General features: G+C 41.9%; 1 protein-coding gene and 2 gene segments (V, D, J or C); all 3 read left to right on the top strand.

The window, feature by feature from the left end:
- LOC129026546 (immunoglobulin kappa light chain) overlaps positions 1-19006 on the top strand; it is a 412603-nt gene that overhangs the window by 34452 nt on the left and 359145 nt on the right. The window lies entirely within an intron of this gene.
- LOC129029992 (immunoglobulin kappa variable 1-12-like) lies at positions 5021-5561 on the top strand. The segment is given in 2 exon segments: positions 5021-5096; positions 5222-5561. Coding segments are annotated over 2 exon segments (378 nt in total).
- LOC134737571 (immunoglobulin kappa variable 1-12-like) lies at positions 10815-11326 on the top strand. The segment is given in 2 exon segments: positions 10815-10878; positions 11004-11326. Coding segments are annotated over 2 exon segments (387 nt in total).

The following is a 19006-nucleotide window of genomic DNA, read 5'->3' on the forward strand; positions in this document are numbered from 1 at the left end:
ACAATGCCTGGAATCTATGGATAACATTGGTTGCTAAGTCATGAGTTGATTTTTAACTACTAGGTTTAGGCCAGGCAGGCCCAGGCCTGGTTTTGGGCCTGGCACCAGGCTGCCTGTTTCTGATTTCACTTCCTTGTTTTTTACTCTTTAAACAGGTACTGAGTATAAAACAATATAAAAAAATATGAGAGGGTCTCTCTCTTCCCTCAGTAAGGAGAATTTGTAGGCTTTAAGAGGCCATGTTGTAACAGGTGGGTGATAACAGGGTGGTAACAGTGATTAGGTTTTAACGGGATGGTAAGGGGTGCATGATCAGTTGCCAAGGAAGGAGTAGAGGTATCCCATACTTGTGGATTAAGGCAAGGAGACACAAGGGAGGATGCGAAGGAGGCTTTGAAGTGAGGAAAAGGGTGGCAATGAGGTGTGGCTGTAGCCCAGGAATAGTCAGGGAAGCGGATAGTTTTGTTAAAATGTCTCGACCTAATAAGGAAACTGGGCAGGTAAGGATAACTAAAAAGGAGTGCGTAAAAGAATGTTGTCCAAGTTCGCACCAGAGTTGGGGAGTTTTAAGAGCTTTAGAAGCCTGGCCGTCAATACCCACAACAGTTATGGCGGCAAGGGAAACAGGTCCTCGAAAAGAAGGTAATGTGGAGTGGGTAGCCTCCACACTGATTAAGAAGGGGATGGACTTATCCTCCACTGTAAGAGTTACCCAAAGTGTCTGTGATGGTCCAGGAGGCTTCCAAGGCGATTGGGCAGCATCAGTCTTCAGCGGCTAAGCTGAGAAGATCTGGGAAGGAGTCAGTCAGAGAGCCTTGGGCCAGAGTTCCAGGGGCTTTGGGAGTGGCCGCTAGGAGAGTTGGACAGTCCAATTTCCAGTGGGGTCCTGCACAGATGGGACACGGCTTAGGAGGAATCCCAGGTTGTGGGCATTCCTTGGCCCAGTGGCCAGATTTCCAGCACTTGAAGCAAGATCCTGGGGGAGGAGGTCCTGGAGGAATGCCGGGCTGCTGCGGTTTAGGCATTTTTAAATTTTGTGACCCAGTGTAAGCAAAACACTATCTGAGACAGGTCTCAATCAATTTACAGGTTTATTTTGCCAAATATATGGCTTATGGCCTGTGACACAGCCTTAGGAGGTCCTGCAAACATGTGCCCAAGGTGGTTGGATTGTACATTGGTTTTATACACTTTCGGAAACACAGAAATTACAGGCAAAGACATAAATCAATATATATAAGATACACATTAGTTTGTCCTGGAAAGGTGGGATAGCTTGAAGCAGGGGTTTCCAGATCATAGGTGGATTCAAAGCTTTCCTGATTGGCAACTGGTTGAAAGAGTTAAGCTCTGCCTAAAGAGTTGAATTCATCATAAAGAAATGCTTGCATCTAGAAAATGGGGGGTTCTTGTCATGTAGATGAATCCTATGGGTAGCAAATAAAGTAGATGGTGAATGTTAATTATCAGACCTTAGAAAAAAATGTCAGACTCTTTGGAAAAGACTTAGTAAGGGGAGGAGATTCTCTATAGAATGCAAATTTCCCCCACAACAGGCAGCTTTGCAGGGCCACTTCAGAATATGTCAAAGAAATATTTTTAGGATAAAATATTTTTATTTTCTCCAGGGCCTATTATCTGTCATGTTGGAGTATGGTATCTTATTGCTAAAAAGTATCTGTTTCATCAGTCCAAAGATCTCTGTTGTAATGATAATGCTGGTCAGTTGGGAGGAGAGTATAATGGGAGGAGAGTATAATGAGGCACATCTAAACCCACCTGCCAGTCATGGCCTAATCTAGTTTTTCAAATTTGTTTGAAGTGCTTTCTGCCAAAAGAGGAGTCCATTCAGCTGGTTGGTGGCCTACAACTTAATTTTTGGTTTTAACACACAGAAAAACAAAACCACTGCACAAATTCAATCTGAAATAGATTGGTAAAGAAAAATTAAGTGCCTCTTGCATATTCCTACATGTCAAAGAAAAAGAAATTATTAGAGTTCAGATGAGAAATACCCCTCATACAAAAGATTCACGATTTTTTTTTTTTTTTTTTTTTTTTTTTGCTGTCTTAGTTTGGGTCCACCAGCAATGAGGATTCCTGTTTAGGCAGCAAATTTACGCTGGGAGAAAAGGAGGAAAGTGAGGAAGGGAACAGAAGATGAATTGTAAAAGACGCATCAACAACCCACCTGACTCAGGAGAACTGAAGATCAACCACCTGTGGAAACATGGACTTAATTCCTCCCGGCTGTTCCACCTGAGAGATGAGGAAGCTGAAGTATGTATACACCTCATCCTGTCCTCACTGATTGTGAGCTGTCTCTCTTGTTCTATTTCAAGCTGCTGTAACAGATTCCTTTTCACTGAGTAATTCATAAAGAACACAAATTTATTTTCTCACACTTCTGGAGAATGGGAAATTTAAATTCAAGCCATGGGCAGGTTCAGGTCTGCTTTCTTTGCTTTCAAGATGATGCCTGGAGTTTGGGGTCCTTCAAAGGAAGGAAGGCCATGTCTTAACATGACAGACAAGCAGAAGCGAGAGAGAGATCCCAGCCCCACAATCACTGTTTATAGTGGCATTAATGTATTCCACTAGAGGGCACCACACTCATGATCTAAACACATCCGAATAGGCCCCACGTGGCGATACCGTTACACTGAGAATTAACTTTACAACAGGTGGATTCTGGAGGACACAGTCAAACCATAGAACTATCCCAAGAGATACATATTCCAGGCCATTTGGTCAGCAATGCATGCAGGCAGAGTTCTCTGCCCAAGACTGTAAAGAACATAAGACATGTATATTGCCACTGGAAGTGAGCAGAGGTACAGCAAAGGGAAAACCCTAGACTATAGATGGGGGCTCCTACATTCATCCTGGTACAGTTAACCCTTGAATAAATTGGGTTGGAAATTTGCAGATCCACTTATATTTTCTTCTGTGTGTGTCACCTGTGAGTAAGTACTTAATAAGTAGCAAATATATTTTCTCATTTTTATGGTTTACTTAATTACATTTTTTTCTTTAGCATACTTTATTGGAATAATAGAGTATATGATATAAATAACTTAAAAAGTGTTAATCGACTATTTATTTTATCACTAAGGCTAGCAGTCAAAAGTAAGCTATTAGTACTTAAGTTAGAAATGCAAAAGTTCTACACAGGTTTTCATGTGCACCCGAGGTCAGTGCCCCAACCTCCATGTTGTTCAGGGGTCAACTGCTCTTTCAGTCTGTAGCTGCATTTCTCTGGAACAGGATCTTGGCAGGTGGGTTGCAAGTAAAGGAATCCAGAAAATAACATCTCAAACTATGCTGCATTTGTATGATGATTATGTAAAACCAAAGGCATTTAGAAAGCAGCAAATGCACAAAAAGGCTTCTCCTAAACATCCCTTATCTGCCAAAAAGCAGATTCTCCAGAAGGAAACCAATAGTCAAAAAAATCCTTCATGAGAATTTTTGTATCAGGGAAGATTAACACAAAACAGGAATCAAAAATAGAAGAGACTGGGAATTGATGCTTTATCCAGGCAGGCTATTGCCTGTGCTTTTGAGGATGCACTTCTTTTCTCATCTATTCTCTCCAGGTTGCCTACAATTCCCAATTCCCTCTTAAATAGAAAGGAAATATGAACTACTGGATCTCATTGAGTTATCTGGGTAATCACCCTGCTATGATATCCTGCTGCACTTTAAATGAATTTTTTTTTGCCTTTTCTATTATTAATCTTCCTTTTGTCAGTTTATTTTCAGCAAACATTTAAAGGACAAATGAAACTTTCTTCCTTTCTTGCAATATAACCAAGTCCCTTAAAATTCAGGCAGCTTACAAAGCAGCAGGAAGGTTTGTGCACGGGCTACAGCACTGTTATTTGGCTCCCCTAGTCAGGCATCAGTAAAATTTTGTACAGCCCTAGGCTGCAGCCCACTGATGCTGATATAGTTGGATCCACTTCCCCTGCTACTAAGCCAGACTGGGATATTTTGGGGCACATTAGATAAGTGCGATATAATGATTGCAAATCATTTCCAGTTGCATCTGGATCAAACTGCTTTCTCCATGTACATAGGCAATTGCTTGATAAGAGATTGACTGTCTCTTTCCTAAAAATGGTAACACGAAGGCTGGTGTCTGGGTCATGATGATGTCCCCAGTCACTGACAAAATGTAAAAGAGGAAAGTGTCATTGATGGTGCATAGCAGGGACATGCTCCATGCAGTGACCACCCTCACTAGGAGAGATGAACTTTGGGAAATAATACTCAATGGCAGAAAAGAAGGTAGACTATGAAGGTGCCCAAAACAAGAATAAGGTGCAGCCCATTTAGTCCCTGGGTATTAAAGAGACCTGTAGCTCCTGATAATGGTGGATCTGTGAGTGCTACATGCATTGAGGAAACAAGGTATCATCTCTGTGTATCTGTAGTAAATTACTTTATCTTATACTGGTAAGAACAATGGCATAACACCATTACCTAATACTGACATGTATATATAGCATCATGTCTATAAATTTTATTTTTAATTTTTTTAGAAAGGAATCATGTTAAACTCACAGAAGTGTTCCAAGTATAGGACAAAGTAACCCCTTCTCTAACCAGAATCATATGAGAGTCTTTTGAAGACCTGAGAATCATACCGTCTAACATTTTATTATGTATTTCGTACAAACAAGAATATTCTCCTAAATAATCCCCATACACCAATGAAATACATTACTCCATTGACTCCTGAGGAATATTTCAAATTGTCAAAAAAAAATACCTAAAAAATGTCTGTCATAACAAAATAGTCCCCAGTGGAAACACATTCTCTGCAGACAAATTTATTCTACCCTGGTCTTACCTGGAACACCTGGGGACACTGAGCTGGTGCTGAGTTACTGAGATGAGCCAGCCTTGTCTCTGTGCCCAGGCTGCCCCATCTTCTGCTCATTTGCATGTTCTCAGAGCACATCCTCCTGCCCTGAAGACTTCTTAATAGGCTGGTCACACCCTGTGCAGGAGTCAGTCCCAGTCAGGACACAGCATGGACATGAGGGTCCCTACTCAGCTCCTAGGGCTCCTGCTGCTCTGGCTCCCAGGTAAGGAAGGAGAACACTAGGAATTTACCTAGCCCAGTGTGCTCTGTACCGCCTGGCCCTCCAGGGAACTTTTCTTACAGCATGATTAATTGTGTGGACATTTGTTTTTATGTTTCCAATCTCAGGTTCCAGATGTGACATCCAGATGACCCAGTCTCCATCTTCCCTGTCTGCATCTGTAGGAGACAGAGTCACCATCACTTGTCGGGCAAGTCAGAGCATTAGCAGCTGGTTAGCATGGTATCAGCAAAAACCAGGGAAAGCCCCTAAGCTCCTGATCTATGCTGCATCCAGTTTGCAAAGTGGGGTCCCATCGAGGTTCAGCGGCAGTGGATCTGGGACAGATTTCACTCTCACCATCAGCAGCCTGCAGCCTGAAGATTTTGCAACTTATTACTGTCAACAGCATAATAGTTACCCTCCCACAGTGTTACAAACCCAAACATAAACCCCCAGGGAAGTAGACATGTGAGGCTGGGCTGCCCCAGCTGCTCCTCCTGATGCCTCCATCAGCTGAGAGTGTTCCTCAGATGCAGCCGCACTCTGATGGTGTTGGTAGAGGAGGATATGAAGTCACCTCTGCATCCCAATTTCTTTTTCTTTACTCAGCCCCAGCTGCACAGACATAAAAATGCCTCTGCTGATTTAATAAAGACAGAGATCATGACACCTGAGGAGTCTGGTTTATGGCTTCAGTTGGAATTCATATAACAGAGAAGAGGCCACTATAGATATTCAAAGCAGGAATTGTCTTAATACAGAGAATTAGAGTCTAAAGTATTGAAGTCTAAATAAAATGTAGAGATAAATTTAATCTTTTATTTGCTAATAATTTTTTGCCAAATGGGGCATACAGGAAAACTCAATGGTCTTCAATATGTTGGAAGGACAAAGAGTTTTATGAAAAAGGGAAATTATTACTTATTGTTCTTTGAGAAATTTTATTGACTGTAGTAAGGGTTGGGAGTTGGCAAGCTCAGACTGGTAAGCAGTGGTGGTCAAACTGAATCCTAGAATTATATTAAGTTATTTCAGAAGTTGTGGGTAAATTTGATTTCAGGTTACAATAAACCAAAGCAGGGAAGCTTGCAGAGAATTTTGTTACTGAAATGCCAGGGATTCAGTATAGATCCTGCGGCTCACCACACAGAAAGCCAATCACTGAGACAACAAGTATTGCCAAGGAACGGGATTTAATGAGGTGCTGCAGCCGAGGAGATGGGACACCATTCTCAAATGCATCTCCCTGACCAACTAAAATTAGGGGTTTATATAGCAGGAAGAAATGTGGAAAACAGGAATTAGGGAGGGGTAAAAAAGATAATTTAGTCAACAGGAAGCAGGAGGTCAGTTAGGCAATCATAATGGGTGAAGGGTCTGATGTCTCACTGTCCCAGTTCAGTGATATATAACTTCCAGCTCCTTGACAGTATCTAGAGGCCTGATGGTTGGTTTCCTGAAAAAAGAACTCAGATTAACAAATGTAACTACCTTGAGTTTTAAGACTGGGGGAGTCAGTTTCTGTTTATTCAAAAAACATAAATATTAGTTCCATGAGATAATACGGCCTATTTCAATTGCATTCTAGAAACAGTATTTTGCACCCTGAGTGGTTTTCCCTCCTGGTTTCTTGGCTCTGTTGGGTATGTCAAGAATGACCGAATTCCTGTGATTAACTTTTACACTACAACCTTTCAAAGCCAAGGATATAGTAGTCAGGAAGGTTGATAGTAGAAGCAGGATTCTCTGGTACTCCCTCAGAAAATAGAAAGCATCTGCCCCTGAAGTATGGGCTATCTAACCGTGTGGTCCACAGTCATGTCTGAAAGCTTAAGGGTGGGGTTGCTGCTGCTCTCAGCTTCCTACAGCATCTTTCAGGTTTTTCCCCAGGCACATGTGTTGACAAGGAAGAAAATGGTGGGAATCACCATGTTTGGGTGAATCCAGTTTCTAATGGCTGTGATTTGCATAGGAAAGCTTCCCAGCCTGGCTCTAAGAACCAGGGCTTTCCGGCTAGACAAGAAGTGTTTCTAGAGCTGCTTTAAAGGAAACAAAACCTTCCCAAGAACCCCTTTTCCTCTCTATCTGCCTAAAATAATTTCTTAAAAACTCCTATAACACTTGGGTTCCAGAGACGAGGACATGGACATCTTTTGCGGTGGGACATTATTCATTCCACCGACCATAAACATATTCCCCAAAATTGTCCTTCTCTAAAGTAAAATTTAAAAAATCACGAAGTATTTTTATGAATCAAGGGAGGTGGACAAAATCTTAGACTCAGGTTCCTCTAACTTGTGAGTTTTATCTGTTGGGGTATGCTCACTCCACTGTCTGTAATGTAGATTTATTGATGTGTAGATACTTTTAGAGGATTTTTAAATTTTGTGACCCAGTATAAACAAAACAGTATCTGAGAAAGGTCTCAATCAATTCACAGGGTTATTTTGCCAAAGATAAGGCTTGTGGCCTGTGACACAGCCTTAGAAGGTCCTGTAAACATGTGCCCAAGGCGGTTGGATTACACATTGGTTTTATGCACTTTAGGGAAACACAGAAATACAGGGAAAGACGTAAATCAATACATATAAGATATACATTAGTTTGTCCTGGAAAGGTGGGGTAGCTTGAAGCAGGGGCTTCCAGGTCATAGGTGGATTCAAAGCTTTCCTTACTGGCTACTGGTTGAAAGAGTTACTCTGCCTAAAGAGTTGAATTCATCATAAAGAAATGCTTGAGTGTAGAAAAGGGGGTGTGGAAGCCAAGGTTCTCGTCATGTAGATGAATCCTATCAGTAACAGATAAAGTACAAGGTGAATGTTGCTTATCAGAGCTTTAAAAAATGTCAGACTCTAAAAAAGACTTAGTAAGGGGAGGAGATTCTCTATAGAATGCAAATTTCCCCCACAACAAGTAGCTTTGCAGAACCACTTCAGAATATGATGAAGAAATATTTTTAGGGTAAAATATTTAGATTTTCTCCAGGGCCTATTATCTGTCATGTTGGAATATGGTATCTTATTGCTACAAAGCGTCTGTTTTGTCAGTCCAAAGATCTCTGTTGTAATGATAATGCTGGTCAGTTGTGTCTGAACTCCAAAGGGAGGAGAGTATAATGAGGTACATCTAAACCCACCTGCCAATCATGGCCTAACCTAGTTTTTCAGATTTCTTTGAAGTGCTCTCTGCCAGAAGAGGAGTCCATTCAGCAGGTTGGTGGCTTACAACTTAATTTTTGGTTTTAACACAGAGAAAAACAAAATCAGTTCACAAATTGAATGTAAAACAGATTGGTTAAAAAAAAAAATTAAGTGCTTCCTGAATATTCCTACATGTCAAAGAAAAAGAAATTATCAGAATTCAGATGAGAAATACCCCTCTTACAAAAGATTAACAATTTTTTTTTTTTTTTTACTATCTTAGTTTGGGTCCACCCTCAATGAGGATTCCTGTTTAGGCAGCAAATTTACACTGGGAGGAAAGGAGGAAAGTGAAGAAGAGAACAGAAGATGAATGGTAAAAGACACATCAACAACCTATCTGACTCAGGATAACCAAAGATCAACCACATGTGGAAACATGGACTAAATTCCTCTGGGCTATTCCACCTGAGAGATGAGGAAGTTGGAGTATGTATACACCTCATTGTGTCCTCACTGATTGTGAGCTGTCTCTCTTGTTCTATTTCAAGCTGCTATAACAGATTCGTTGTCACTGTGTAATTCATAAGGAATTTATTTTCTCACACTTCTGGAGAATGGGAAATTTAAGATCAAGACATGGGCAGGTTAAGGTCTGCTTTCTCCGCTTTCAAGATGATGCCTGGAGTTAGAAATGCAAAAGTTCTACACAGGTTTTCATCTGCACCCAGGGTCAGTGCCCCAACCTCCACGTTGTTCAGGGAGGGGTCAACTGCTCATTCAATCTGTAGCTGCATCTCTTTGGAACAGGATCTTGGCAGCTGGATTGCAAGTAAAGGAATCCAGAAAATAACATCTCAAACTATGCTGCATTGGTATGATGATTATGTAAAACCAAAGGCATTTAGAAAGCACCAAATGCACCAAAGGACTTTTCCTAAATGTCCCTTATCTGCGTAATAGCAGATTCTCCAGAAGGAAACCAATTGCCAAGAAAATTCTTCCTGAGAATTTTTACATCAGGGAATATTAACACAAAAGAGGAATCTAAAAAGAGAGACTGAAGTTGATGCTTTATCCAGACAGGCTATTACCTGTTCTTTTGAGGATGCACTTCTGTTCTCATCTATTCTCTCCAGGTTGCCTACACTTCTCAATTCCCTCTTCTTTAGAAAAGAATTATAAACAACTGGATCCCACTGAGTTATCTGGGTAATCACCCTGCTATGTTATTCTGCTGCACTTCAGATGAATTTTGTTTGCCTTTTCTCTTATTAATCTTTCTTTTGTCCATTCATTTTCAGCAAACGTTTAGAGGACAAATGGAGCTTTCTTCCTTTCTCCCAATATAAGCGAGTTCTCTTAAAATTCAGGCAGCTTAAAAAGCAGCAGGAAGGTTCATGCACGGGCTACAGCACTGTGATTTGGCTCCCCTAGTCAGGCATCAGTAAAATTTTATGGAGCCCTAGGCTGCAGCCCACTGATGCTGATGTAGTTGGATCCACTTTCCCTGCTACTGAGTCAGGCTGGGACATTTTTGGGCACATTAGAGATATGAGACATAACGAGTACAAATCCCTGTCCAGCTTCATCTGGATCCAAGTGATTTCTCCATGTACATGGGCAACTGCTTGATAAGAGATTCAGTGTCTCTTTCCTAAAGCTGTTAACAAGGAGGCTGGTGTCTGGGTCAGGATGATTTCCCCAATTACTGATAAAAAGTGAAAGAGAAAAGTGTCATTGATGGTGCATGGCAGGGACATGCTCCATGTAGTGGTCACCCTCACTAAGAGAGATGAACTTTGGGAAATAATACTCAATGGCAGAAAAGAAGGTAGACTATGAAGGTGCCCAAAACAAGAATAAGGTGCAGCCCATTTAGTGTCTGAGTACTATAGAGACCTGTCGCTCTTGATAATTGTGGATCTGTGACTGCTGCATGCATCGAGAAAACACGGTATCATCTTTCTGTATCTATAGTACATAGTTTGATCTCATACTGGTAAGAACAATGGCATAACACCATTACCTGATACTTAACAAATGTATGTAGCATCATGTCAATAAATTTTATTTTTAATTTTTTACATAGGAACAATGTTAAATTCACAGAAATGTTGCATGTATATGACAAATACCCCCTTCCCTAACCGGAATCATATAAGATTCTTTTGAAGACTTGAGAATTGTACCGTCTAACATTTTACTATGTGTTTCCTACAAACAACAATATTCTCCTAAATAATCCCCATACACCAACGAAATACATTACTCCATCGACTCCTGAGGAATATTTCAAATTGTCAAAAAGAAACCAAAAAATGTTACTCATAACAAAATAGTTCCCAGTAGAAACACATTCTCTGCAGACAAATTTGTGCTACCCTGGTCTTACCTGAGATACCTGTGGACACCGAGCTGGTGCTGAGTTACTGAGATGAGCCAGCCCTGCAGCTGTGCCCAGCCTGCCCCATCCTCTGCTCATTTGCATATTCCCAGAACACACCCTCCTTCCCTGAAGACTTCTTAATAGGCTGGTCACACTTTGTGCAGGAATCAGACGCAGTCAGGACACAGCATGGACATGAGGGTCCCCGCTCAGCTCCTGGGGCTCCTGGGGCTCCTGCTGCTCTGGCTCCCAGGTAAGGAAGGAGAACACTAGCAGTTTACTCAGCCCAGGGTGCTCAGTACTACTTTACTGTTCAGGGAAATTCTCTTACAACATGATTAATTGTTTGGACATTTGTTTTTATGTTTCCAATCTCAGGTTCCAGATGTGACATCCAGATGACCCAGCCTCCATCTTCCATGTCTGCATATGTAGGAGACAGAGTCACCGTCAATTGTCAGGCAAGCCAGGGTATTAGCAGCTGGTTAGCCTGGTATCAGCAGAAACCAGGGAAAGCCCCTAAGCTCCTGATCTATAAGGCATCCAGTTTGCAAAGTGGGGTCCCATCAAGGTTCAGTGGCAGTGGATCTGGGACAGATTACACTCTCACCATCAGCAGCCTGCGGCCTGAAGATTTTGCAACTTACTATTGTCAACAGGCTAACAGTGTCCCTCCCACAGTGTTACTCACCCGAACATAAACCCCCAGGGAAGCAGACGTGTGAGGCTGGGCTGCCCCAGCTGCTCCTCCTGATGCCTCCATTGGCTGAGAGTGCTGCTCAGATGCAGTCACACTCCGATGGTGTTGGTAGAGGGGGACATGAAGTCACCTCTGCACCCTAATTCTTTTCTCTTTCTCAGCCCCAAGTGCACAGACATAGCAATGCCTCTCCTGATTTGATAAATACAGAGATCATGACACCTGAGGAGTCTAGTTTATGGCTTCAGCTGGAATTCATATAACACAGAAGAAGCCGCTATAGATATTCTAAGCAGGAATTGTCTTAATACAGAGAATTAAAGTAAACTACTAAAGTCGAAATAAAATGTAGAGATGAATCTCTAAATTTAATGTTTTATTTGCAAAGAAATATTTGCCAAGTGGGACATGCAGGAAAACTCAGTGGTCTTCGAGATATTGGAAGAACGAAGAGAAAATTAGCATTTTATGAAAAAGGGAAAATGTTACCTGTGGCTCTTTGAGAAAGTTCATTGGCACTAGGAAGGGTTGGGAGCTGGCAAGCTCAGACTGGGCAGCAATGGTGGACAAAGTGAATCCTAGAATTATATCAAGTTATCTCAGAAGTTGTGGACAAATTTGATTTCAGGTTACAATAAGCCAAAGCAGTGAAGGTTGCAGAGAATTTTGTTGCTGAAATGCCAGGGATTCAGTGAAGACCCTGTAGCTCACCCCACAGAAAGCCAATCACTAAGACAACAAGTATTGCCAAGGAACAGGCTTTAATCAGATGCTGCAGCCAAGGAGATGCGACACCATTCTCAAATGTGTCTCCCTGACCAACTGAAATTAGGAGTTTATATAGCAGGGAAGAAATGTGGGAAAACAGGAATTAGCCAGGGGTAAGAAAGATAATTTGGTCAACAGGAAGCAGGAGGTCAGTGAGGCAATCATAATGGGTGAACGGTCTGATGTCTCAGTCTCCTGATTCAGTGATATGTAAGTTTCAGCTCCTTGATAGTATCTGGGAGGTCTGTTCATTGGTTTACTGAAAAAACAAACAAACAAACAAAACTCAGATAAGACAGATGTAACTATCTTGAGTTTGAAGACTGGGAGGATCAATTTCTATGTTTCTTTAAAAAAACATAAACATTAGTTCCATGGATAATAGGGCCTATTTCAATTGCATTCTAGAAACAAAGTTTTGCACCCTGAGTGCCTTTCCCCTCTGGTTTCTTTGCTCTATTGGGTATGACAAGAATGACCGAATTCCTAAGATTAATTTTCACAATACAACCTTTCAAAGCCAAGGATATAGTAGTCATGAAGGCTGATATTAGAAGCAGGAATCTCTGGTGCTCCTCCCAGAAAACAGAATGCATCTTCAAATTATAAACTTATTAAGAGAAAATCAATGACAAAATTAAAACTAATATTTAAATAAAAAATTAAAATTTACCATATGTATGGAAAAATGTGCATACATGTATGTAAGATACATACAAATGAATATATTATTTAATAAAATGTTGGCTATATATATAGGACTCATACTTAAGTGTGTTTATTCTATTATATATCCAATATATGCCTATTTGTAAAATTATTATCTAAATTGAATACATTTAAATAATTTTTGTTATATTCCATAAAAAATTGTATTCTGGACCACACATAGTTCATACTCTTGCTACAGAAAATGTATTGATAGTGTTTATTTTTAAAACTCTACCAAATGATTGTCCCTACCCGAAAATATTTTCCAACTCAGTAGAGCTCCAAGGGTGTGACTAGAAGAAATTTTGACTAATGTTGAATATTAACCATTGCATCCTATGAAAGTCTCCATTATGTTCATGTCCACAATGATGATATGCCCAACAGAGTTCTCACAACGATGGATGCTGGATGGAGTCACATCAGTGCCATTGTCACAGAAGCCCTGGAAATGTAAAAATCATAACAGTGGGTAAACTGAAAGGCCTACATCTGATGATCACATTGCAAAGAGAACAACATTTTAATAATATTGGCTGTTGGTTTTGACACATCATCAGGCCTTAAAAGAAATGCAACCAGATGATTACAGACAAAGTCATTCTGTAAGAGCTATGACTAGATGTTTTAAAAATGAGCCAGAATCCCAAAAGAAAAAATACTTTCCAAGTAGATATTAATCGAAATGCCATTAATGAGCAGGGGCTTTTAATAATGAGGATGATTCAACACATGGACTTCAGTCAGTCACGTCTCCCAGCTTTCCCAGGGAATCTCATGAACCAATGTTATGGCGGTCCCTGTGGGGACTCAATAATATGAGTTTCCCCCAGTGGAGACTTAGAGTGCTATTGGCTCTTCTGAACACCTAATTCGCCAAGAAGAATGACCCCTCCTGAACCCTTCACATTGTACCACACATCAGGGCTCAGACTAATGTCTGATGTCAGGTGATTCTAGTGTCACTGGGTGCACCAGACTCAGACTTTGGATACAAAAGTTTCCTGCAGCAACCACCAGTTGTGCCTCTTTTGAATGGCAGCTCCTCGCTTACTGTAGGAAACTGATAGGTGCTGAGTATCTCAGAGCTAGAGCACCAGGCAGGATGCTGCTACCTTAACTAACCATTCTCACTTTGGTACCTACAAACACAATCAATAAAACTGGACAGGCCCAACAGATCCAAATCATTAAATGGAAATCATACAGTCAGAATCATCCCTAACCAGGATCCCACAGGACCCATGTGCCCCATGAACAAATGGCAAGCTTGCTAGAAGGGAACAAATGTCTATAGGGGACAATTTAGTTTCTCCTTTGGTAACATAGAACCAAAGATTCAGAGACATGCCTATGTCAGTATGGCACGGGGCCTTGATGATTGTACAAAACACATGCCAGTGTGTCCACTGGGTGTGGCCACCGTCCAGCCAGGGGATGGCATCTTTTGACTGACACTGAACATGGCCATTCTGCCCAATGGGACAAACTACATGCAATGATAGTAGCCGTGCAGGCTGCCCCTAACACTATATTTTGCTCCGTTTCCACTAAATCATGGGCCATTGCCAACAACCCAGCCATCTGGTCAGAAAAACAGCAACAGAGTGACTGAACTATTAAAGGATCTCATGTGTGGAGAAAAGGACTATGGCAATAGCTTGCTTCCTGGACAGCTAAATGTATGTCACTCAATTACATGCTGGGGCTACCATGGCCACCCTTGAGAGGAATTTATGTCATGTTTTTGGATATTCCATGAGACTTAACTCTGACCAAGAAACAACCTCACTGCACAGTCAACATGATAATGGGCACATTCTCGTGGAAATCAATGGACTTTCCATGCAATTACCAACACCCAACACTGCCTGCTATACCTGGATAAACACCTCAGGTATCCTAGAAATACAAGTAGGGGCAATCATAAAGCAGGCTCAATGGCTGCAGCTAATGGGGCATCTAAAATATCCCTCTTTCACCTCTTAACATCTTAGTCACTGCTTTTGGGGGGTCTTATCCTCCTACCAGTGGTACTAGCTTTTCATGGCACACTGAAATGTACTCTCGCTATGGCTTAATAATTTGAATTGAGATTGTGTAAGTCAAGGTGCTTCATCAATCTGAGAAGATAAACTTCCGCCTCCAGTTCAGGGGATGTTGGTCATCATATGAAATATGCTAGCTTTGCTAAGGGGGATGTCTAGGTGGTAGGGTAACTGCAAGACAGTTCTCCAATGACCCTGGACTGACTTAGTTCTCTCCACTTTCTTGCTTATTTTAAGAGTTCTCAAGAATAATTGTAGAATGTGCTGGAATTGTAACATCCTAAGATAGAAAGGAACTGGCCAGAAAAGCTTACCTGTGCTCTATACCAGTTTCCCATAGAATAGAATGTCCATCAGCACTTCAGCCCTGTGTGTCTTGTTACCTGTGGATATAAAACCCAGAGTGGCTGCTTTCCTGGGTTCCTAGCTGTGGTGCATGTGGGGTATACATAGCCGACTCCATCAGCTGCACATAGCTTTCCTGTGCCTTGGGGGACTGACCCATAATAAGTCCAAGACTTTTGTGTTCCCTTGCTGCTTATCTGTATATAATAAACCCCCTTAATGTAACCTGCTGTGGCCGGTGTTCTATTCCCCACACACAAGTATGTCGGTAACCAGTGCACAATGAACCTGCTTCAAAGATGTCACTGACATAGAGACAGAACTGGAATGGAGGTTGCTGGGGGTAGGGATAGAGGAAATGGGGGGAGTACTGTTTAAAAGGTATAGATGTTAATTTTTATCAGATGAAAATGGTTCTGGATTTAGTATCAGTAACAATAGCAGAACAATGTGAATATATTTAATGCCATTTAACTCCACTCTTAGAAATGTTTAGATAGACGATTTTATGTTTTCTGTATTTACTATATATGTAGTAAATATAGTTTAAAAATTAACATATTTATCATAGTATTGTTAGCTCAGAGGACATTGCTTCGTTTTCTAAATTTCTGAGGAAATGTTCATACATAATCACTTTGTGATGTTATTGTTCACACATTTTAACAAATTGTGTGTGTGTGTGTGTGTGTGTGTGTGTGTGTTGTAGACATGGGGTCTGCCTGTATAGCCCAGGCTGTTATCAAATTCTTGGCCTTATGTGATCCCTTCTCCTCGGTCTTTCAAAGTGCCCAGGGGCTACTCAGTGTCTGAAATCTTCTCAGGGGAACAGGCTGGGGGACACCTCTGTATTCACATCTCCTCTTTGCCTCACACCCCCTTCCCACCTCCTCTATGGGCACCTCTAGTGTATGTTGTGGGCATCACTGCATGGAGCATGTCAGGATGTTTTCTCCCACCTCCTACTCCCAATTCATGATGAAAATTCATCCTCACTTCAGACATGTCCAAGCCTTGTTTCTCTTACATATATGCCCCAGCACATTGCTGAACCCATAGTTCTGACCCCTGTCCATGAATCTTTGTGGAAGGGTCATGGTTGGCAAGTTGTGGTTATTGGAGACCAGAAGGTAAAATAGCAACTATTGAGAAGCTTGTGCATGGGGCAGACATAGGCCATTGTCAACAGAGTCCCAGCAGCTGGTGAGCCATCAAAGCTGGGCAGAGAGATCCCACATCAGCCCAGTCAGAGAGGGAGCTGGGAATGAGCCATGGAGAGGCTTCATCCTGTGATCATGCAGCCTCTGAGCTACATGTGCTGTTTTGTTTGACAGAAATGACCAGAGGAGGACTTGTCTATGCTGAGCTCTGAGGACAAAACATTCCTCCAATCGGGGCCCAGACCCACTATCCATCTCCTGAGCATCTGCTGCTCTGTGATTCCACAGATGCTCCTCAGGTCACTCAGGTCACTCAAGATCCTCAGCAATGGGCAGCTCACTGCTCTCGGCTCAGGGGGCTCATGGAAGAGGGTCCTGAGCTTTACGACCCTCAGGTCCTGGAGTGAGGAAGGGGCCATGAGGTGGTGCACCCAGTGCTTGTTTTCAATGTCCACGTTCAATTTATTAAATTTTAAAGCTACACCTTATACAAGCAATCAAAATTATATCTCTTTATATATAAAGGTGCATCATATATTTATTCATATATACATAGTATATACAAATATATAAATACAACTTGTTTCTTAAATATGTATTCAATATGTAAAGTTTACAATAGAAATTCATATTACAGATACACATAATTTTATGTTTATTTGTGTAGCGTGTGTTTCTTTTCTTTCCAAGCAGAACAGGGTCTGGCTGAGTAAAGACTTTAAGGACATTTGCTGACTGTCCGTCTTTGGCTCCAGCAGGGTCCCAGTCATTCAGCCCCAGGGAGGACAGAGCTAACAGCAGCCAGCCCAGGGACCCAACGCCAGCCCTAAGGTCTGGGTCTCTGAGATTTTCACTCTTGCCAGGGTGGGGGATATATGCTCAATGCAGCTCCCCTGAATTTCTGAGCAGTTTCCTTCCCTGAAGCACCTGCCAGGCAGCCCTGTGGCCAGGGTCTGTGGTTCCTCCCAGGTCCTCAGCCCTGTGGCTCAGGAGAGCAGCTGCTCCCTCCACAGCCCAGGGCCAGTGCCTGGCAGCTCTCAGGCACTGCCAGCCTGATCTTAGCCCTGGGCTAAGGACCCTATTCCAAATGTCTCCTCGTTTATTGCAATACCTTAAGTCTGTCTAGTTCTTAAACTCAAAGTCCACATTTCCACAATTACTAAAGCTAGCATTTGGCATCTGGAAAATTAGACATGTGAATTCATTGTCATTCTCAGAGCCTGGCTTCTTCCAACCCCACCAGATAAAGTTGCCCATATGTTCTCTTCTCTCCACAAAACTTTACTTAGAATTATAGTGAAATGTAAAGTGCGGTAAAGCTCTTATCTCCTGCACAGAAACCATCCTCTTCTCCTTTGGTGCCTAGGGCACCAGCTCTATCCTGCTGGGCATGGTGAGGACAGTGAGTCTCTCCCAGCCTGGGACAGGAGCAGGGATTAAGGGCACATGTGATTAGCTCCACAGTGCAATGTCAGGGGGGTGAAGGAGGGGCAGGGACTCTGGGTAGAATATGATACTACCTAAGAGGATGGAAGGTGAAGAGCTTTGCTTCACATTTGAAAATCAATGACTTTATTTTAGATTTGGGAGCTGCGACACGTGTTTCATTGCCCTGACTCCTTCCACATCTCCTCTTTCTCTTACAATAGCTCTGACTCAGTCTGTCCCTCTCAGATTGTGTCCTGAAAATCTAATTTTCCCTCCTAATATGAAAAACAAATCAACAAACAAACGCCTCTTCCTCCTATCATGTGCTATGAGATCTGACCCCTAAACTCTGTGATACCCAGATCATATAAGAGATAATCATGGGATTTTCCCAAGAGATTTACTAGCTAAAAAGAATTCTTGTGCTAGCTCTTCTCTCAGAAAAAAATTTACTCTGTCTCTTTTCATAACTGACACCAGATAATAAGGTGAAATATTTCCAAGAATAGAGGACAGCCATGTGCTCAGGGAGCTGAAAGACATTTCTTCCCCTTGCATTAGTTTCCAACGCTGCTGTTTAAATTGCCACAGTCTTATTGGTTTCACACAACATAAATGTATTACCCTGTAGTTCTGGGGGTCAGAAGTCTCACTGAGCTAATGCTAAGGTGTCAGTAGGGCTGTAATCCTTCTGGAGGCTCCAGAGGAGAGAACTGGATCCTCTGCTTCTTATCTTCCCGGTGCTCCCACATTTCTGGTTCCATGGCCCCTTCCCTCCTCAAACCACATCCCTCCCCATTGTCCCAGCTCCTCTCTGACTGCCAGCCTCCTCCTCTATTTTAAGGACCTTTGTGATTATATTGATTTCATCTGGATAACCAGGTTTATTATTCGCAAAGTCTTACATCTGTCTAGGTTATTTTTTGCTATGTAAGGTAGAATCCTTATGATATGGCCCCAATGACTGGAGGAACACTAGGGTTCTTGGTCTCACACTGCTTTAGATAAAACGCCACGGAAACATGTGGTGTGGTTTTAAGGAGATAAAAGTTTAATACGCAAGAAGGAAAGAAGAAAACAGCTAAACAGCTCCCCTGTACAGAGACAGAAGGACAGGGGATTCCAACAAAGAGAAAACTCCACGTGTGGTGGAAAAGTGGCTCTTACATGAGGAGGCTGGAGGAGGTGGTATCTGATTTGCATAGGGCTCAGGGGCTTGGT

Source organism: Pongo pygmaeus, chromosome 12, assembly GCF_028885625.2.
Source record: "Pongo pygmaeus isolate AG05252 chromosome 12, NHGRI_mPonPyg2-v2.0_pri, whole genome shotgun sequence".
NCBI lineage: Eukaryota > Metazoa > Chordata > Mammalia > Primates > Hominidae > Pongo > Pongo pygmaeus.